Source organism: Eptesicus fuscus, chromosome 14, assembly GCF_027574615.1.
Source record: "Eptesicus fuscus isolate TK198812 chromosome 14, DD_ASM_mEF_20220401, whole genome shotgun sequence".
Lineage (NCBI taxonomy): Eukaryota > Metazoa > Chordata > Mammalia > Chiroptera > Vespertilionidae > Eptesicus > Eptesicus fuscus.
In genome coordinates, this window is record NC_072486.1 from 8,348,747 (window position 1) to 8,371,205 (window position 22,459).

The 22,459-nt window shown below is 53.2% G+C and overlaps 1 protein-coding gene across 1 annotated transcript in view; it reads right to left on the bottom strand.

Moving 5' to 3' along the window:
• MINDY4 (MINDY lysine 48 deubiquitinase 4) overlaps positions 1-22,459 on the bottom strand; it is a 90,352-nt gene that overhangs the window by 56,826 nt on the left and 11,067 nt on the right. Inside the window, exons 4-5 of the mRNA XM_008147562.3 lie at positions 21,958-22,204; positions 19,419-19,846 (exon numbers count right to left, since the gene is read on the bottom strand). Of these exons, the coding sequence (XP_008145784.2) occupies positions 19,419-19,846; positions 21,958-22,204 (675 nt within the window). The remainder of the gene's footprint in view (positions 1-19,418; positions 19,847-21,957; positions 22,205-22,459) is intronic.

Sequence of the window (22,459 nt, forward strand, 5' to 3'; positions counted from 1 at the left end):
GAACTTTTTAAACGTTGGGAATAAACTCTTTGCAAGCTTAAACAGGAGACCAGATGCAGTGAAGAGATAACAAATGACTAGGAGCTATCAGATGATGTCACTCAGAATGCAACTCAACCAAAGAGAGGAAAAGTGTCCTAAAGAGCAAACAGGAAACAGGGAGGGGGAATTTCAAGTCCACTATCCCTCTAGAAGGAGTCCCAGAAGGGAAGACTAAAGAGAATGAATGAAGGGAACTTACTGAAAAGACAACTGCCAAGAACTTACCGGACAGGAATCCAGAGAAACAGAGTAGCGTCAAATGGTGCTTATGACAATGAGTGCACACCCAGAGTGTCCTACAGAAACTACCGGAACACCAAAGACAATGAGAAAAACCTTAGAGAAAAGATAATCAGCAATTACTTAAACAAGAGACATGTTTAATATTCAAAAGACTAAAGGTAAGGACAAAGGAAGACATTTTCAGGCAGAGACTAAAGGAGTTGACTGTCACAGACCTTCACTGAATGAACTACTGCAGGATTTACTCCCGGGAGAAGGAAATAAAACCCACAAGGTTGTGAATGTACTCAATGCCACTGAATTGTTCTCTTTAAAATGGTTAACTTAAAAAAAAAGAAAGAAAAAGAAAAAAAGGAAGGAATAAGAAAAGGTGTGGCAAAATTAAAGTATAAAATATAACAGGACAAATTATTTCAAGTATATCAGTAATTGTAATAAAATAAATTAGCCTTGTCAGTAAAAAGGGACACTGAGGTTGACTCTTTAAATTAGCAACATGCTGTTTCACAAGATACATGACCCAAAAGGTGAAGAGGAAAGCATGGGAAAAACCAATCACTTGAATGACAGCCATTTAAAAGCCAACGTAGCTAAATACTATCAGATAAAAATAGACTTTGGGATAAAAAGCATTATTCCTGATAAACCTATCTGTTACAGAATAACAAAGAGAACAATTCGACAGGAAATATTAGCCATCATGAAACTCCATAAAATGAGGTTAATAATAGTCCTACCTCCAAAAAGGATGGTATTAAACAAGTTAACATGTCAAATACTAAGAATAGTATCCGACACACAATTATTGCTACAGAAATAGCTGAGATGATGATGACGATGGTGATGGTTAATGAGGCTTATCACCTTGATTCCAAAAACCTAACGCTTATAAACACGAGTGGAAAAATATGAAATAAAGTAATAGACAATTGCATCAGCCATGAGTTCGAAGAAAATTATGGCCAAGTGGGGATGTAAGAATATTGTAACATTAAAAAATTGAATAATGTAATTCACACTAACAGGTTGGGGTGGAGGGGTGTAAAATAATCTCAATAGATAAGAAAAAGCATTTTAAAAAATAAATACTCGTTACATATTTTAAAAATAAGAACTTAGCAGGCTCATGGGAGGACAGGGTTTTGCTCTACTTGGCACATGTACTTGGACCCTACAGAACATCCTAACACTGAAGCCCTGGAGCGTCCCAGTGGAGGCAGTGGCCAGATGAGGAATCCATATTCCACAAGATTCACAATTACTCTAGAGCAGTGGTCGCCAACCGGTGGTCCGCGGACCTCTGGCGGTCCGTGAGGTCCGAAAGGTTGGCGACCGCCGCCCTAGAGATACACGAGAGGCGACACGACGAGCGACACTGCCAAGCACCGCGCCGAGTCCGGCTTCCTGCCACAGGTCCAGCATTCCTGCTCCTACCCAGCTTCAAACAGAACATCCTCTTGGAATGAGCCAGAGGGTGAGATGGCAATGAAGCAGAGAGTGTGCACAGGGGAACGGGGCAGACCTGCCACAGGACCAGCTCGTGCCAGAGAAGATGGGCATCGCCTAGGGATACACTAATTGCCTTGCATCTCCACCTCCATGTGACCAGAATCGTCCTTGGGAGGCTGCAAGGGCCATGACATCCAGCATTCCGGGCTTCAGCTCTGCAGACCCAGCCCTTCCCCAGCACGGCCCCTGCTGGGCGAGGGTGCCACAGCGCGCACTGAGTGGTGGCTGCGTTGGCTGCTTTCTGCTTCCCAGCAGGGACTCTGCACAGCCCTTAAAGGCTCTCATCAAAGGCTGAGCTCTGGGAGGAATAAGACGTAGAGAGGCGGGCAGATCCCTGAGGGCAAGCTGATCTAAAAAGAACTTCGGTTTAATCCGAGTTCTCTATAGCAGGGCGGCTCTTTTATTTTCACTCTCCTGCTCTCCATTCCTCCTCGGCTTCCTCTAGAGGCTCAGCCAAGCTCCCCCAGAAAAGACGAGGTGCGGAATCGGAATCGGGGTGAGCTGCAGCTGGAAGGCAGTGTGGGGCCGCCTGGCAGAGGCTCGGCTTTCACAGATGAGGAACCTGAGCTCCGAAGAGAGGAAGGGGCGCCTCCCGTGTCCTTGGTCCCAGGAGTCAGGCCGAGGGGGTCCGTGTCCGGCATCGGGAAGGGCCCCACCCGCCCGAGCCTCGGAATCAGCAGGCGGTTTTAAAATTAAGTCCTAACGAGCGTGAGGTCTCCTTGGGGTTGGGTTATCGAGAAGTCATCGTGTGCACGGGCCGTCACAATGTGGAGCCACTCTAACAGTTGCCAGCTCTGTTGACCTTCAACATTAAAAAAAAAAAGAATATTTTTTTCCTCTCTTTTCTTTCCTCTTTAGGATGTGGAAAACCTGACTAGAATTGCCTGGTCTGACATTTCCTGTGAGAAAGCACTGTTTGGAATACTGTGAAAGCAATCTGCCTTAACAATTCAACCCAAATAAATTATCTTCCTGAAACTAGTGAAAAACCTTCATTGGGAATTGGGCTGCCAACCCAAGTCTCTCTCATCCGGGTCCATGATGACGAAGGTTGGACAAAAATAGGGATCATCCTGTGAGGACAGATGGGGGTGGGGGGGCACTGATGGCCCCGCGTCCTCCTGGAAAAGCCATCGGCTCGGCCCATGCAGCGGGAGGGAAGACACGCTGTACTCCTGCCTCCTGGACCATTGTTCTTCGGACGATGATTTCGCAGCTTAACTATCTTTCCGAACGGCCCCTCCCCACGGCCTTTGGAACACACCCTTGACTAGAAGCCTGCAGAGCCCGCGCAAGATCCAAAACCAAGTGCACAAGCCTCCTCCCTCAAGTCAGGCCGGACTCGGGCACATTCCAGGAACAGAGAAGAAATCTATCCCCGTCACCAAGGCATCGGACGGGAGGGTTCCTTCAAGGGCACACAACTGGCAAGTGAAACTGAGCCAGGTGTGGCCTTCCAGCATATTATTCTCCCATTCTCCCAATTTGGCACAAGGCCTTGGCACACAGCTGGTGTTTAATGGATGCTCCCTCTGGATGCCGAGGACTGAGTTCCCCGGATATGGCCGTCCATCCGGAGGGGCTGAAAAGGCTAACCCGGGCCTCCTCGTTTAACCCTGTGGCCCTGGCAGGAGCGGGGCTGGAGGTGGGAGCTTTCGCCACGGCCCCGGGGCGGAGGGTAAAGCCACAGAGAGAATTTTAGGCTCCAGAGTCCCCTGGGTTGGCCTTCATCTTCCCCCGCTGATGTCAGCAGCACCGACCGCATTTTCTTAAGACGAAAAACGCAGAGAGATGTTGGCGACACTTCCCTAAGGGACCGGAACTGGCGGGGCTTCGTGGCTCTCAGTTCCTATGCCGCCCGCCCTTCGCTGTGGCTGCAGGTGCCGGGGTGCAGCCAAGACCAGTTCCTGGAGGAGACCGAGAGGCAGGCGCTGCTCGAGAGGCAGAGGAGGGGAGGGCAGAGATGATGCTACTCCAGGGAAGAAAACTGTCCTCTGCAGGCAAAGTGGTCTCTGTGGAGTACATCTCGGGAGCCTGGCCAGATCCACCTGACGTACGCTGATCGCCGAGCAGAAAGGGGCCAAGCCCGGGAACTGGGTCCTGGTCTTGACCCTGCTCTCTGTCCACCAGCACGTGGCTGCCTGGCTCAGCCAAGCCCAACCACCGAGAGCTGCTGGATGAGCCCAGGGACCAGGGCCAGAGCTAGCCAGGTGACGTGGTGCCTGGCCCAGGCCTCAGGGCCCCCACCCCGTGGGAGCCCCGGCCGCACGCCCAGCAGGCGGGACCGCCCCGGCTGCCCCTGGTTGGGGCTCCTGGCAGTGGAGTGAGGACCAGGGATGCCCTACCTGAGACAGAGGCTCCCCTGCCCGCCCCCCCCCCCCCAGGGCTGGTGTGAGGACCCAGGAAGGAAGGAGCGTCTGGAGTGCCGCCTGGAGCTATAACAGGGAAGGCTCTCACTCGCCGCCTAGAAGACATGACCTAAGAGTTGCCGCCGGTTTCCATAGCGGCCTGGGAAGCGGTGTGGAGCTGTTGACTTGGCTGCTAGGAGAAGCCGCTTTCTGGCACCTTTACTGTCCTAATAAAGGCAGCGTGTGCGGGGGGGGGGCTGCCCAACGGGAGAGGCCGACTTCCTCCGAGTCCCATTAAACACTGAATCCACTTAGGCTCTGTACGCCAAGGGGTGGCTTAAAACAACTTCTGGGATGAAATATGTTCCGTTGGACTCATAAAACATTCCCCTGCACCAGCATTAATAGAAGAGCCGTGAGCAGTGCCTTTGAAATGACACTGTCTGGGCCCCAGGTTAACTTCCTACCAATTTGACAATAAAGACATTTGGGTTCGTTTGCCTTTAGAAAAGGTGGGGAGGCTTACGCTTAAGTGACACTTGTTTTTATTTATTTTTTTAAATACATTTTTATGAAATATAAAGAAAGGAAGGGAGAGGGAGAGAGAAAGAGATAAAAACATCAATGATAAGAGAGAATCATTGATCAGCTGCCTCCTGCACGCCCCCCACACCGGGGATTGAGCCTGCAACCCGGGCATGTGCCCTGACCGGGAATTGAACTGTGGTCTCCTAGCTCATAGGTCGATGCTCAACCACTGAGCCACACTGGCTGAGCTCATGTCTTCCCCCAAGTGGCCCTGATGGAAAAGCCGCCTCCCTGGCTCCCATTTTCCTCTCTGTGACATTCTAAGGGTTTAGTGTTTATCGGGGGTTGTTTATCGGGGGTTGTTTCTACTTTACCACGCACTGCAGACCACAGCTCTGGGGGGAGGAGGCACGGACCTTCCAGCCCGGTTTTCACACGTGAGGACATCGAGGATCAGGAAACTGGAGCACAAGCCAGTGTGTGACACGTGGCTGACGATGACGTGAGGAAAACCAGCCCCCATATGGGGCATCTTCCACGGGCTCCGTTTGGTCATTGTAAAGGCGGGACTTTTAGTTCAAATTATGTCTATATTTAAATTCTATAAAATTGTTTTCATAGCCTTACTTAGCCAGAAAAATAAGAAGCCCTAGCAGTGTGTTGGCAGTCTTCTGTTTTTGTAAAACTGGCAAAAATTAGATATTTTTATATTCTTTGTCGTAAAGAAGCCACCCAAACTGTGTTAGTTTCAGGCCCTCAAGGTCCCCCAGATTTCTGGTTTTGGTTTTTGTTGTTGTTCTGCTGACCCCTGAAGTCCCAGGGACCCACTGCCCCCGAAGTCTCCTCCGGCCCGAAGACCTGTCACCGCCTTCCCCTGGTTGGTACCGAGAAAGGCCCGGCCGAGACGGCCCTAGAGCGCCTCCTTCCCCCAGGCACCCCGCCACGAAGAGGGAACCTCCAGGAAACGCTGACCGACTGCGAAAGCACAGAGGGCTGGTTGTTTTCTGGGCATTTCTTAGAAAAAGGAGAAAACTGCTGCTTGAAACCCACGTTAGCTCTGCAGACGGAGCATTACGCCACTCATACCCAGCCAGGGAGCTGTGGGGTTTCCGGGGAGCCAGCCCCCGCCGGGGCCAGCACACCCCACACCCGGGGCTAAAATTAGCCGTGCCCTGAGCCAGCAGCGGCCACCGGGCTCCCTGCAGCCGTTCTCACTCGCAATGGGGTGTGAGGGCCCTCGGTACCAACCAGGGTGCGGTTTCCTGCCTCCACGCCCCTCTGGGGTTACCATCCAGCCCCTAATGAGGGCGCCCGGCTGTTCGGCACAGGCGGCTCATGGGTGGGTCTGGCAGGTGGGGTGTCCAGCGGGGAGCTGGGATGTGGCTGAGAACAGCCCCTCAAGGATGGGATATCCGAGCTGGAACTTCCCGTGATCCCCGAAGCGAGAAGCACAGGGCCCACCTCTCTGGGCTCGGAAGTGGGGACTCAGAGCAGCGCAGGGCAAGTGTTCACTGCTGAGGAGGTAACAGCATTTGTCTGAGTTTCTAAGAGGGAAAAAGAGAAATCAGAGCAGCACAGCTCTCTCCTCCTTAGCAGTGGAACTTCTGCAGGCGCGGAACGGGGCCCTTGGCAAGGCCCTGGCTTCCCTGGTTTCTAGGGATCCGGACCCAAATAACCCAGGCAGAGCCTGGAGGCCCCCGCCCTCAGAAGCCCCTGGCGTCCTCGCTCTCCAGGCCGGGCCCGCATGCCCCCGGGCCCCGCGGGGCAGACGTGACGGGCCTGCGGCCTGCGGCCCCTACGGGATGGCGTGGGCGGGAAATGGCCCCAGCAACGCGCCAACAGGAAGAGCTTTGACCAAAGGTATCTGGAGCTTTTTCCAGAACAAATATAAAAACCATGTGAAGCCGCTGGACCCACGTCGGGCAGCCGCCTGCTGGAAATGTCACGTTGCGCCTCACGGTGTGAGTGTAATCAAAGGACTGGGGGTTTCGAGAAAACATCCCAAGAGCGAGGAGGGAGGACACGGCCAGCGAGCACTGCCAGGCGTGGGTGTGCGCTCCAGCCCCAGGGGGAGGGCAGGAATCAGCTCCGCGATGCCCGTCAGGACGACACTGAGCGAGGCTGCCTCTGCACATCTGGAAAATATGTACAAGCTATTGTTCCAGCAGCAGCCGCGGCCGGTCCTGGGCAGGAAAGGGGCTGCCACGCCCACTCACGCCCCGTTGGGCTGCCCCGGGGCGTTTCCTGGGCCAGCCTCTGTTTTGTATCATCACCCACATTCCAACTTTTATAGAAACACTATGTCCTGGTTACACTTCTTTACGATGCTTACTGAGCGACGAGAGATAGATCCTTAGACTGTTCATTTTCCCTCTTTGTCCCATGTGGTTTTTATTTTCCCTCTTTATTTTGGAAAATGTTAAACCTACGGGAAACGTGAAAGACCGACACAGTGAATACCGGGATGCCCTTCACTGAGTGACAAATCGCTAGCATTTTGCCATGTTGGCCTTCCCCTCTCTCCCCTCACACCTACACACACAAACACACACTTGGTGTTTCCTGGACCGTCTGAGCCTGTATCCCTAAGAACAAGGATCATCGCCCACCAAATCCATGGGGGGTTACCTGCGTGACAGCCCTCGAAAGCCGGGATCCTCGTTACGCTTTCCCAGATCCCCGCACCTGTCTGGGTGTGCCCTTTCGGAGTTATTTTCTTTCAAACGAAGAAAAACATCGGTCGTGATGCCTGCATTAAAGATTAAGTGGGCCAGGACGGCTTTGGCTTTCCTCTACAACGGATACTTTGACCTCTCTGCCCTCCGTGACCTCTCTGCCCTCCGTGACCTCTCTGCCTAGGAGCACCCTGGTTTTAAGGAGGTCTGACTGTCCACACGCATGTCGGCTAGAAAGTGACTGGCGATTTGTTAAGAGGCTGAGAGGGCGGGAGGGAGGCTCTGGGCTGCCGAAGGCTGTGTGGATGCCTTTCCTTGGCAGTTCCCGGCGTCGGCTCCTGGACACTTGTCGAAACGCTCTGCACAGCAGCCTCGGGAACTGCCCCAAGAGGAGGGGACGTGGGAGCGGGGAGGGGGTCTACCACGCCTCTCAGAAGAGCCCCGTCCGGGATGCGGGCCGAGTCCTCAGTCTCGGCGCCTGGGGGTGACTGTAGTTTGCTTGAGCCTCTTTTTTTCTCATTCAGAAGAAACCTCACGTGAAGGAGCCAGGGCTGAACCAGGTGACCCTGGGATCACAGGAAGCAGCACCATCGATAACAGGAAGGCCATCCTGCTCCACGGACTCCCCCTTTCTCTTCCCTCCTCCAGACCCCACTGCAGGGGGGAGGAGGACCACAGCCACGAGGGCCCAGGCCGGGCGGCTCGCTGGGCGGCCCGCTGTCCAGGCCTGGCCTCGGGGGCTTCTGGCAAAGAGAAAGGCGGGAGAGGGCATCTATGTCAACCGCCAGGGCTTCCCAATGGACAGCGCACCTTGGCCTAACGCTAGGGGAGGAGAGACCGCCTGGAAGACAAAGTCAACCCGCAAAGCTGGGGCCGATGTGCCTGGCCACCAAGTCACACTGAGCTTCACTCCCCTTGGCCATGGCCCACGCGGTGGATTGAACATTTCTCTTTGACCGTCATAACCTTCCACAGTGTGGCTCCAACCTCACTTCCCACCCCTTTCCTACAAAAGTTTCATTTATTCAAGAACACATCTATCCATTTAAGAAAGGAGGTGTTTTGGCTAACTAAACACTAGGAGACAAGGCTCTAATTTATTAAAGTAACTACTGTAGGTCAACTATCTTATATACATTATTTCATTTACTCTTCATAACAATCCCATTTTTTAGATGAAAGAAACTCGGCCACAAAGAGATCTTAAAAAATATAAAAGAGTGTGCCCACGGTCAGCCTGCTAGTAAGGGAAGAATGTCCAAGTCTCAATCTCAGACTCTTTCAACCTCGCCGAGGCGAGAGCCACCTTCCCAAGTCTCGGAGACGGTAAAACGCGTTTCCCAAGCAGCAGGCCTCGCAGCTGGACAAAGCGTGGCTTAACTGGGATACGTTTCCTGTAACGCAGACACTCGGGGAGCAGCACCGGCTCTCACTGGCGACGTAAAGGTGCTCTGGGAACCTGCGCCGCCCGGGCCCCCCATGGACACCGGTCACTATTGTGAGGAGGACGGGCCTGGTCCTCGGCGCCGCCCGCCAGGACCCCACCCCACGCTCGCTTCCTGCTCCCGCTTCCTCAGGCGTCCTGAACGAGCAGTGCTTCCTCCAGGCGCTGGCACCGCCCTGGCTTACAAAGGTGCTCGCATCTCCCGTCCTGGGAAAACAGAGCCTGATCCCTAACCCTCTCCCCTCCTGAGCTGCACCCTGTTCCTAGGCTTCCCTTCACCTCGAACTTTCTTATGAAACCTCCACGTGCTCTGTCGATGTCTTTATCCCGCCAATTCCTCCACCCACTGCAGCAACCAGCTGTCCCAGGTGCCTGCTGAAAGTGCTGTCTCCAAGCCACCCCCTCGCTGACCTCGTGACCTGCCCCCAGGGTGCCAAGGTGCCAACCCCCTGCTCTGTGGACCCCCACTCTTCCCTCAGCTCCTCGTCCGCCTGCTCCCACCACTCCTTTTCCTCATCGCACCAATCCCACTGCGGGGGTCTGGCCTGGGCGCCCCCCCTCCGAGGACTTAGCTCTGAGCAGGGCAGCACCTTCCCAAGGCCCCGCTCCCAAGCTCTCGCCCCGCGTTCCCGGGACCTGCGCTCCTGCCCACTCCTCACTGTGGGAACAGAAGCTCCCCCGGGCGTGTGCACACACAGATGCCTCGTCCACCTCCGGACCCAACCGGGCCTCCTGCTGCCTCTGCGAGCTGCAGGCCAGGCTCCTGGCCTCCGGGCCACAGCCTCCTTGCAGGCCAAGGCCTGTGGACTCTCCTCCGCAGGTCCCTGCTCCTGACCCCCTGGTGCCCTCAGGTCACAGCCCACCTGCCTTCCAGGTCGGGGTCCTGCTGCCGGTCCCTGCTCAGTCCTGCAGTGCCCCCAGACTAACCTTCCTGAAGCACAACTCCAACTGGTTAAAAAAACAACCCTTATTACATAACCAGAAGCGCCAGAGGCCTTTCTCTTCCTCTCTGCTGCTCTCTGGCCCGGTTGTCAGGGCGCTGTCCAGTCCCCCCACACTCCCCGGGTTCCAGCCACACCAGCTTGCCCGCCTCTTTGCCTGTGTTCACACTGTCCCCTCGCCTTAAGAGCCTTCCGCTCCCTGAATTATCAGATGGGCCCTGTAAGTCGCTGCGGGTGTCAGCTCCCCACAGTCCTTCTTCCCCAGACAGGGGCCTGAGGCCACTAGACCAGGTTGCTGGCATGAATTCAGACTGGCCGGCCATTCTGTGCCTCAGTTTCCCCACCTATAAAATTAGTGCCAATAACCTGCCTACTGTTGCTGTGAGGCTGAAATGAGATACTACATCTAAAGCTCCTGCAACAGGACCTGCCAAATAGTGAGTAATCAATAAATAGCAACAGCTGGCCTGGCTAGCATGGCTGAGTGAGTGAGCGTTGACTTATGAACCAGGAGGTCACGGTTCAATTCCCGGTCAGGGCACATGCCCGGGTTGCAGGCTGGATCCCCAGTGGGGGGCGTGTAGGAGGCAGCTGATCAATGATTCTCTCTCATCATTGACATTTCTATCTCTCTCTCCCTCGCTCTTCCTCTCTGAAATCAATAAAAATATATTTTTAAAAATAAATAAATATCAACAACTTAACTGTCCCCGAAACAGTCCAGACTCCAGCCCCATGGCACTCTGCCCTTGTCCCCCCAACACTCGTTTTTGCTTTTTTTTTTAACCCTATAGAGCAGTTACGTGTATGGCTCCTCTGTCTCTTTGGAGTAGGAACCTCATCTTCCACATCTCTCTCCCAGCACTATTCCAACAAACAGGAGGCAATCCATAAACGCTTTGCTGAACCGAATAAAATTGAATAACATGTATTTAGAGTGAGATCAAAAACTGTTTACTCGACCAGGAAAAGGTCCCACTTCTGAGCGACCCGTGGCCATGAACCTGGCCCCAACAGGATATGGATGGAGTCCCACGGCTTTAGTAATGTCTCATGGAATGAGCAGAGAAAACAAAGTCGAATTTTCTGGAATGAGGCGCACACATGGAATCCAGCTATACAGGAAGCCGCCCTGGCAGGCCCTCGTCGGGATTTGAAGAACTCTACCCAAAATGCCTGACAGAACTCAGCATCAAAGGCCACTTTCCCTTCCCAGGTGGAGGCACCAGCCGGACTGAGTCACGGCGCACCCCGCCCACGGCGTCCACGGGAAAACCAGCTGGAATCACCAGGGAAGGAGTCTGCAAATGCCGCAGAGCCCAAGGCGGCCCCCGAAAAGGGGCTGAGGAACAGCAAGAGCTGCTTCAGTCTTTAGGAATGGTGCCCCAGGGACACCAGCAATTTATTCCCAAACAATCTCCGGCTTGGAAGAAGATGGAGAAGAGTGACAAGTATGTCCAGGCACAGCCATGAGGCCCTTGCTGCCCCCGGAAAGGGTTACTCCAACTCTGCCCGTCCTTCCAGGCCCCGCCCAGCAACAGCCCCTTCCTCTGGGATCCTTCAGCACCTCAGGGGGCACCATCCATCTGGCTCTGGGACAGATGCTATTTTTAGGCGACTTTTCCTATTTGCTCAGTCACTAACCCAGTCTTTTATGTGCCCCTTGAGTGAAGGGAAGACTCATACTTCACTTCCCCCTCCCCCAAGGCAAAGCCAATGATTCAGCTCCATCCAGTAAGTTTGGAACAATTCTGGGCAAAATTGAGGGAGCAAGGTCACAGACAACTCACCCCCACACTCAGCTGACGTCCAGCAGGAGACTCAGACAGCCTGTCATCTCTCTCCAGTGTGACATGGGCTCTGAGAGGTGTGAGAAGGGGCCGTGCCCAGGTCCAAGAGCAGAGAAGAGATTGGGAAAGGCTTCCTAAAGAAGGAAGATTCAAGATGACTTCAACATGGGCCATCACAGTTGTGATGGGTTGAGTTGGTTGGTGGGTTGTTGAGTCAGGGGGTTGGTTGATCAGATAGAAGACTGGTTGGATGATTAGTTGGTTAAATGAATGTATGAATAAAAATGAATGAGTGAATGAATGAATGCCAACAAGTGAACTTGAAGATAAAGTTTGGATTGTTCCAGTTCTATTAAAGATGATCAGTTTAACTTTCATGCCACTGTCCCAAACAGATCAACATCAATTTCTCTTTCAGTCTCCTCATTATGGACATTACATTCTGTCATTTGCTCAATATTTATTGATAGGTTCAGAGATATAGTGGAGGGGGGGCGGGGAGAAAAGAAGTACCACTCCAGTCCTCAAGGAGTTCATGGAAGCAAACATGAGTTACCAAATCATTGTGCTGTACTGAGAGTTATCCATGATACTGTAAGAAGCAGAAGAGAAGCTGTCAGACTCTGTGACCAGACCAGGATTAGGGTGAGACTTACATGGTGCCTAGGGTGCAAAATTTAAGGAGACACTCACTCTCAGGTTCATGCAGGTGCCTACACCATGTCTGAACCACCTTGAGAGTGAGTGCCTCCTTAAATTTTGCACCCTGGATGCCTCACGTGCTTCATCTCATCCTGGCCCTGTTGCTGACCTCTACAGGGCCTCTCAGGGTTCTGGTACCCAAGGTCTGCTGGAAGCTCCTGCCAGACCAGCAGATAAGCATCTTGGAGAGAAAAAAGAGCCCAAGAAGGATCTCCACACACCTCCCCTGCTCTCCAACACTCATCTCCCCAAACTACCTTCAGTCTTAATAGCCTGCTTCCACCCAGAGCAGCCGCTGTCCCTGGAGCATCACCCTGGCCTGCAAGCCATGGACTTGCACTAGGCAGAGGAAGGTCTCGGAGCTCCCACCCTGATGCGAAGGCTGACCAATGAGATCACTCACCCTTCCAAGGAAAGGTGTGGACACTGTCACTTCGTTAGCCACACTTTCCTGATCTCAGAGGAAATCTGAGTCATGGGACGTCTCTTTCCCCTGCCAGAAGCATTGGATCAAAGCCTTGGGAACCCTGGAACTGAAGGTACCCAGTAGACATCAGTGAAGCACAGGGCAGGGCATTGATCCCATTCCTGGGGGCTCTGAGGGCCCGTAATGCGCGCTTGAGCCGTTTCTCAGGTTTCATCTCCTGCATGGGCTGGAAGAGGCCAGCCTTTGGAAGGAGAGAGACTGGTGCTCCTCTGTGGATGGGCACATGCAGGGGAGATGTGGGTAAGAGGTGGGAAGGAGACCAGCTGCGCACAGGGCCCCGATGGCAGATGGGGGGTGCCCACCACAGAAAAGAGGTCCCTGGAGTAGGTCATGGAGGAGGCTGGCCCCGCCCAGGAGCCCCGGGCAGGCCACTATCCACACGGGCTTCCGGCACACAGGAAAGGAACCGTGTGCTGTGTTTGTTTCAAGAGTCAGCTAATTCGAAGCCCCAGAGTCTGACATAAAGCCCACACACCATGCAGAGACCAATTACAATGGAAATTCCACCCATCACTGGTCCCCCGCAGTGCAGCTGTCGTGAGAAGGGATGCTTGGCTCTGGGGAACAGTCAATGAACCGCAGATGCCACATCCTCTGCCAGGCTCGGGCAAGCCCAGAGGGCACTGCTCATTGTCCTCAGAACGCAGCCAGGTCTCTGCTCCCATCTCTGCTCCCATCTGGAAGCCAGGAGGGGCCGAGGGCCCCTGAGGGATGGGCGTCACTGATCGCTTTCCCACGAGAGCGAGAGCGTCTTCCTTGATAGGGGCCTGGTGAGTGTCTTCGGAGTGAAATCGAGCAGCAAGGCCATCAGGCTCTGGGTCCTAAAGATTGGTGACAACCCGCTGCCACCTGGTGTCCATTTACTGTAAAACCCGAAAATCTGATAACGTCAGAGTCATAAGTAAGTCCCTGAACCTGACCACTGGCTCCAACAGAGGCAGGGACACGATGCGCTGGGGCCCTGGCTGCGTCCAGGCTGCAGAGACCCACGGAACGGCGCAGGTTATCACAGCCACTCCTCACTCATGTCACTGGTTCATCACGAAGTCTCTGCGCCAAACACGGCCTCTGCAAGGCCTGGGCCTCCTGCCCGGTCAACAGCTCATCCTTAACTGCTCCCCAGTCTCCCATCCTCTGTGAGGGCCACAATTTAGCACCCAAGTACAGAGAGCCGCACGCGGGCCCAGGGCCTCAGAGGCAGGGAGTGGTCTCGTCCATCCCCAGTGCTGGATCTGGGGACCAAAAGAGTGTCAAGAGACACCTCCTGCCTAACAGCTACAGCAGCACAGTGCCCTGTCTGAAGCCGATGGCAGTTCACCCAGCACTTCTGCAGTGAGGGCTCCGGGGTCGTGATGAGGGCTGTTTGAGGGCCTGTCCCCTCGCCTGTCACCTCCACATGTGGCCTGCCTCACCAGGCATCCCATGCACCAGAGTGATGTCACAAATAGGCCTCGCGGCTGGTCTATCTATATCATGGCCCTGGGAGCTGGGTGAGTGCAGAGGACACAGGTGCCCCGACCAGATGCCCGACTAGGCACACCCATCCCAGCTGCCGTCCGTGTTGGTGCTAACAGCTCATGGCACCCTTCTCCAGAGAACTGCCCTTCACCAAACTCATCCAGGAAGTGCCACACTGCCCGCCCCACCCCAGCATGGACAACCCATAGCCAATGACTGACAGAAAAGAAAAAAAAAGCTTAAAGGTGGGACCAGCTCTGGGTCAATTCCCACTCTTATCTCCCTGTGGGATCAGACGGAGACCCCACAGCCTTCCTGAGACCTGCCTGCCCTGCTCCCCTCACTGAGAGCATGTCCCCCATAGATTACATGTGCCCGACCCTCCGTCTCAGGCTTGGCTTTAGGGCCCGGGTTCCCAACCCTCAGCTGCAGCACATCACCGCGGGCCTTGTTAAACACCTGCGGGGCTTCCCGCCAAAGTCCCGATTCGGATCACACAGGTCACACAGGTCGTGTTTCTCCCCGGTTCCCAGGGGATGCAGATGCTGCCCGTCCAGGGATCACAGTTGAAGAACCACCGCTCTCAGGAACCTGCCCTAAGACGGAATTCACTCAATAAGTAATAGGTAAAGGGGTGGAGGTGGCAGCTTAACCATGCAGCAGCCAGCCCGCCTCCAGCTCAGACCTGCAGCCGGCACGGCGATCACCAGGCCTCCAGCCACAGCCCCTCATGCTCGGGAGACTCCAGGCTCCCGAACCCTGGATCACCACTGCACACCTATGGGAACTCAGAGCCCACAGTTGGGGGGACTCCCAAGGCATGAGGTACATGCTCATCCTTCACAGAAGATGAACCTCAGAGGTCAAGAAGAGGTGTGATTCTTGGCTCACAGAGGGGAGGTTTGGTCTGGACACGGTCAAGGGCACGTCTAGAATGGAGGGTGGAGAGTGTCAGAGACGGAGAAACCCCTGTTGAGCACCCACCAACCCCTCCTCTTAGGACAGGAGCACAGAGGCCCAGAGAGGGCCGAGATCTGACCAAGGCAGAACTCAACCTGCGATCACAGGAGAAGTACGTGCTTGACTTCAAGGCCAGCCCAGGAGTTGCTTTTATTGTCATCAGAGAATAGCTGCGAGCAGTCCTATTAATTTGGGCTCTACTAATAGTCCTCTTCCCAGCTTCAGGACAACCCAGAGGCCAGCAGAGAATTGTCATGTCACGACTGAGCAACAGGGCCTGGAATGAGAACCACAGAGAGCTCGCTGCTCACATCTGTGGCCCCAGGCACATGGCCCCTGACCCACGGCCACAGGGAGGCCAGTGAGCAAAGAAACACTGCTGCCTGATAGAAGTCTCATGGCCCAGAGGGATCTGGATTGTGGCCCAGTGACCATGGCCTTAACTTGCTTCTCCCATAGTCTTCCACTTTCAGGGAACAGCAACCCCCTTCTTGTGGTTGTTCAGCAAAAACACGGGGGTCATCCTTGCCTCCCGGTGTTCTCTAATATAGCACCTCGAACCCACAGGCAAATCCTGTTCACTGTGCTGCGTGTGTGTGTGTGTGTGTGTGTGTGTGTGTGTGTGTCTGTATGTGTCCGTGTGTCTGTGTGTGTCTGTGCATGTGTGCCTGTGTGTGTATCTGTGTGTGTGCCTGTGTGTGTGTGTGTCTGTGTGCATCTATGTGAGTATGTCTGTGTGTATCTGTGTGAGTGTGTCTATGTGTGTCTGTGTGTGTATATTACATATAATCCAGTCCATGTCCCACCACCTTCACTGCCACCCCCCTAATTCAGGCCACCATCAGCTCTCCTCTAGACTATTCAACCGCCTCCTGACCGGTCTCCCTGCCTCCACCCTCACCATCTCAAGTACCTCTGCCCAGGGTCCTACGGAAATGGGACCACGAGTGGAACCAGGCGTGGCTCTGCTCAGCCTCCAGAGGCCCCAGAGTAGAAACCAGGCCTTTCAGAGCCCCAGGCCTCTCCCCGTCCCTCTCTCTCCTCTCCCCAATCTCTCCTCTGAAAGAAGCAGGCCTGTGCATGGCTACCCTCTCTTTGCATTTGCTCCCAGGGATCAAAAGGCTGGTTCCATTTGCCCTCTGATCGCCTCAAGTGTCACCTTCTCAGAAAGGTTTTCCCTGACAACCTTTTTGTACAACAGCAGCCCCAAAGCCAAGGTGCCTCTCATTCTTCCTTGACTGATTCTCCCCGTAGCACTCTGCTATGTTATGTATTTACTTGTGTGGCTGTTGTTCTGGGCTGTCTCCCCACCGGAACTGTAAGCTCCAAGAGGGCAGGGACTTGGTCTGCTCCGTTCACACAGATCCCCAGTGGCTAGGGCTGTGACTGGCACACAGTAGGCCATCCCAGATGGGGTGCTGGTAGACATGAACAACTGAATCTCAAAGAAGGGGAAGGCTGACTGGCAGCATCTGCCAATTTCCACAGTGTGAACATTCCTACCATGACCAATCTCAAGCTACCACCCTGATGTCGCTGAACACAGTTGGGAAGAGATGCTAACCATTAGCTCTCTGAGCTGCTACAGCCGTTCCAACCTGCCACAGCACTCACTGAAGAGTTGTGGAATAAATGAATAGAATAATGGTTATTTCTGTGAATTGACAGGGTCTTTTTGAGGACAAAACTCTAGAAACCCGGGGTCTGAAATCATGTTTCTCCAAAACCAAGGGAGTTGCTACTAAAGAACAGGACTGGATTAAAATTCCAAATATATGCTGTGTATAAGAGACAAGCTTTACATATGTATGGACTATAAAGCAATCTCAACAAATATCAAAGGATTGAAATCATACAGAGTAGATATGACCAAAGTGGAAATGTCAGATATCAACCAAAGAGATAACCAGAAAAATGCCCAAAATGTTTTGAATTGATCAATACATGCCCAAATAACCCATGGGTCCAAAGAAGAAATCACAATGGAAATTAGAAAATATTTTAACTGAATTGTATTAACATGTAACTTATCAACACACAGGATACAGACAAAGCATTGTTACAAGGAAATTTGTACCCTTAAAAGATAGTACCAAAGAAGGCTGAGAATCAATTATTTAAGATCCGTATCAATAAAATAGGAAATAATGGCAAGTTAAACTCCAAGAAAGCAGGAAGAAAGAAAGAAAGAAAGAAAGAAAGAAAAACAGTTAAGAGTGGAAATCAATGGAACATAAAACAAATATACAAAACCAAAAGTTAACTCTTTGAAATAGTACACAATTGCTAAACTCCTAGTAAGATGAGTCAAAAAATAGGAAAACCCAAACTACCATTATCAGGGATGCAGACCATACAGACTTTAAGTAATAGTAAGAGGATATTATATTTACACATTTTTATACCAATACATTTAAAACAAGTGGTAAAACTCCTTGGAAAAAAATACAACTTGCAAAATTGATACATGAAAAAATAAGACAATCTAAATTTAATTTTTTTTCAATTAAATCCATAATTTAAACTCAATGCTCAGAAGGGTAGTAAATTCTCCTAAATATTTAAGGAAGAAATAACCAATCTCTCTTCAAGAGAATGGGAAAAAGAGGGATGACTTCTAGCTTATCCTAAACACCAGACTCTGACGAATGAATTGCCAGAAAGGCAATTAACCAAATTCTCCTTCATAAAACCCTACACAAAATATTAATAAATTGAACCCAACAATACATAAAAAGATCATATGTCATAGCCAAGTGGGTTTATACCAGGAATGTAGGATGGTTTAACATTCAAAATCAACCACTGTAGGAATCAACCAAGTCTGCTGTGTAAGAATAAAAATAAGGTTTTATATATATATAAATAATAGGAGGCTAATATGCAAATGGTCATGATGCCCTCACACCGTAACGACTGATCAGCAGGAGGCTGCATTGCAGCAGGCGCAGGTGGGCGGGCTGCGTGCACAGCGAAGCCGGAGGACATGAGGCTGCGTCCCCGACCTGGCCCGGCTTAACAAGGAACTTCTATTATAGAGAAAGGGCAAATAGCAATATTAAAATATTTCCTCTAATTAATTCCCTTTAATGTGCATGAATTTCATAATTTCGTGCACCGGGCCACTATTATATATGTATGTGTGTGTGTGTATATATATATATATATATATATATATATATATATCCCCACTCACCCGCGCATGCCTTGCTGCACACACATCCTCCTGGTGACCAGTCTTTGGTCGTTCCACGTTACGGCATATATATATGATTTCTTCATATATATATATATATATATATATATATATTAGAAGCCCGTTGCACGAAGTTTCGTGCAATAGACCTTCCTTCACCTGGCTGCGGGCACCAGTTTTCCGCCAGCACCAGTTTTCCTCTGGCCACCCGCCGATCAGAGCGCCTCCCACCAGCATGATCGGCCACCCCGAGTCCCGCTCCCATTCTCCCACCGGCCCAATCGTGGGCATAGCGGAGTGATGGTTATTTGCATACTTCCCTTTTATTAGGTAGGACTAGAGCCCCAGTGTGCGATATCGCTCAAGACCCAGACCCACTGCACCGGCGCGGGATGTGGGACCCAGACTGACTCCCGCCGGGCCCGGCAGGACGCGGGATCCAGAGTCAAGTCCCCACTCACCCGCGCATGCCTTGCTGCACACACATCCTCCCGGTGACCAGTCTTTGGTCGTTCCGCGTTACGGCATCACAGCCACAGGCCTTTTATTAGTGTGTGTGTGTGTGTGTGTGTGTGTGTGTGTGTATTTCAGAGAGAGAGAGAAAGATAGAAACATCAATGATGAGAATCATTGATTGGCTGCCTCCTGCATGCCTACCACTGGAGATTGAGCCCGCAACCTGGGCATGTGCCCTGACTTGGAATCAAACTGTGACCTTCTGGTTCATAGATTGATGCTCAACCACTGAGCCACGCTGGTCGGGCAAGAATGGGGTTTAAAGAATGGCCCCACAGGAGCCCTGTGGGAGCTGATCATCACCCTTGCTCAGCCTCCCAGAGGAAGCACCCCTATGCCACCCCAGCCTGAGTGTGTTGCTTGGGTGTGTGAGATCATCTGCTGAAACCTTCCTGACTGTGAGAAGAGAGGCCAAAGAGACCTCCCCACAGGTTCCCGTGTGCTCTCTGGGCTGTTGTCTCCCCAGCAGGGTGGCCACAATCACCTTCCCTACTTCACAGCCACGCTTAGCGAGCCCACGGAGCCACGGGGACTGGATGGTTCTCTAGGAGGAGGCATCACCGGGCACAGCAAGCTCACCTGAGGGGCAGGCACTGGTTCCCCTGCCTTTTAAACGCTCTTTCCAGCCTCTCCTGGGTCGTCCTGGCATTCCCTCCCGGCAAGGAGAACTTCAAGGGCGTCCTGTCGGCCTCCAGGCCACTGTCGGTGGCGAAGCTGTCCTCGGCAAGTCCTCTCCACCTGCCGCTGCCCTGAAGCAGCCCTGGGCTGGGCAAGCGGGGCGGGCTGCCGGCTGTGGGCCTGTGCTTCTCTGCGGGGGGCTCACTGAGCTGGCCCAGGGGGCTCCTGGAGGTGGGGCGGGCGCTGGGAGCCAGGCCCTCCTGTGGGGCAGTGCAGGCCGGGGTGCGGGTGGGCAGCTCGGGGGCTCTCCGGCCCTCCTCCTCCTCCTGGGGCTGGGCCACGGCGCTCAGGGCCAGGGGCCGCCGCAGGGAGCGCTTGCGGAGGGAGTCCTGAAAGGGACAAGGACAAACACGGTGAGGATCCCTGCAAGAGAAGTGGGAGGTACTTGATCCCACTTCAAGCGTTTGCCTTGATGTTCCCTCCCCCAGGAAAGGCCATTCCACCCCCAAGTCCCCCTGTTAAAGTCCGCCTCCTCCTCTATGAGATTCCCAAAGGCTTCGCTTCCGTAATGCCTTCACTGCACCCACCTGCGTGAACCCCGAGAGAGGGCCGAGGGCGCAGCTTCAGAAGGTGAATGCGTGGCTCCAGGGTCGGGCCTGGGTTGTAGTTCCTGTGTCACTGCCCCCCAACTGTGTCCCCTGAGGCAAGCCACTGAACTTCTCGGCCTCTCACTTCCCTCCCCTGTAATCAACCTGTCCATGACCACTACCTGTAATTTCTAAATCCCCAAACAAAAACTTCTGTGGCATCCTGTCACAAATTCTTTCTAACTGCTTTGAGGTTGCTTAGTCTTTTTTTAAGAGTTGAGTTGCAGACATGGTAATGTTTGTGTTCTGCCAACACCACCTACCACATAACGGCAGGCGTTACGCTATGTGGTTTATGCACTGCATTTCTTTTCTGGAAAACGAGTTCTAAATTCCAGAACATACCTGGCCCAAGTTGTGGAAGAGGGACTGGGGACCTGGAGTGCCTGTCTCCCCCAGGATGGCGTGAGGGCTGCAGGAGAGGCCGCGGAAGGCACCAGCACAGCGCCAGACCCGGCACAGCGGTTCGCAAACACCGGCTCCTGTGTGCAGCCTCGCCGTCCGCCTTCCCCGCTCCTGCCAGGAGACCAGGAGTGGCAGAGGCCACTCTTCCTCCACCTCGGTGTCCACAGAGCTCCGGCTCAGTGACCCATACCTAGCAGCCCCCGATTTCCATCATTTTTGAAATGAAGGCATTCCAAAGGAGTCCGCTGGTATGTCCTTCCTTACTGCCCATGATTAATTGATGAAATGGTTCAGCCACGTTACCAACCTCGGGGACAAAAATATACCTGCAGGGCTTTCCATGGCCCTCTCGGCACTTCCCAAAGTGACCCTGAGCCAAACGGGAAAGGCTGGGCCGGAATAAGAGGAGCTAATTCTGTCATGTTCTCGCCTAGCGGAAATTACTAGATACCTCCTCCAAACGGCCAGGGCATCCCCTGCCACAGGGCACGGAAAACGTGAGTCACCATCCCCACCGAGACCCAAACTCTGGCCAAGGGAGCGAACCCAGCCTCTCCTCATCCTCGTCAGTGCGGAGCTGGCCTGGTCCCCGTGAAAACGGATGACATACCCAGCAAGACTTGCTCTTTTCTCTTGGGTAACCCAGAAGGATGGCCCAGGATCTCAATGGCCACAAAACACCTTCCAGAAAACTTGAGGAGATTCTACAACAGCCCATCCTTCAATGCCCTCCACAGGACTCAGCTACCCCAGGGCAAAAGCACACAGAACGACCGCTGAAAGGACAAGTTCGCGCAGCCTCTTGGTGGTAAAGCAGATCCATCGTCACCTCATCCCTGCCAGGAGGGGGTCTCAACGGCACAGACTAGACTGCAGGGGTCCTCAAACTTTTTAAACAGGGGGCCAGTTCACTGTCCCTCAGACCGTTGGAGGGCCGGACTATAGTTTAAAAAAAACTATGAACAAATTCCTATGCACACTGCACATATCTTATTTTAAAGTAAAAAAACAAAAAGGCAAAAAGACCCGCATGTGGCCCGCGGGCCGTAGTTTAAGGATGCCTGGGAGGATCAGACGGCCAGGAACAGCAGGGCCCTGGCGTTCAACGCTCCGCCAGTTCTAAGTGTGGCCCGCCACCCGTAGGGGTCGCCACGCCCTAACCTAATTACTATTTTCATAATAATAATACGAATGATGCGGTGTCCGCGGTGTTGACATTTGCAGCGGGGATGTAGGCGCGGCTGGTCCTTAGCAGGAACCAGGCCGGGCACGCTCGGGGGTTCCCCGCCGCTGGCAGTAACATAAGCAAGCTGCCGGGGAGAACACGGAGGAGGTGTGCTTCCATCCCCACCGCTCAGGTCCCTTTTCTGGGGCTGCCTGGGGGTCCCCCACATTCACCCAGGCAGGTCCACACTTCCCACTCTCACGAAACAGGACGGAGCAACCACCTGTGGGCAGCTGGCGGTGGGCCCGGCCGTCAGGCCTCGGACAACCAGGCCAGACTTGGTCCTGAGCTTCTCGCCCACCCTCTTCGTGTCCAAGGAAGGCTCTGCCGGCTGGAGCCTGTCTTTCTTCTCCCACGCAGGGGCCACAGCGGGGCTTTCGGCCGGGACAGTCGGCACCGGCTTACTTTTGTGGGGGGGCCTTTTGGATGATACAAAATTACCAAGTATATCCCCATCAAGATGGTCGTGTCTGCAAAAAAGGAGTATTTCCATTAAAACAGACTCCCCAAAAGGAATCACTAACCACAAAAACAAAACCCACATTCAACAGGCACTCACAGCAAGCCCATTCACAAATCCGCAGTGATTTCTAGCCAGCCAGTGCGTCATGTTAAAGGTAAGAAACAGAAATTACTTTCGTACCAGGGCAAGTCTGGCCTACAAAATGAGACCAGGAAATAAAAAACAAAATCAGAGTTGACGATCCATGGAAGGATTCCTCAAC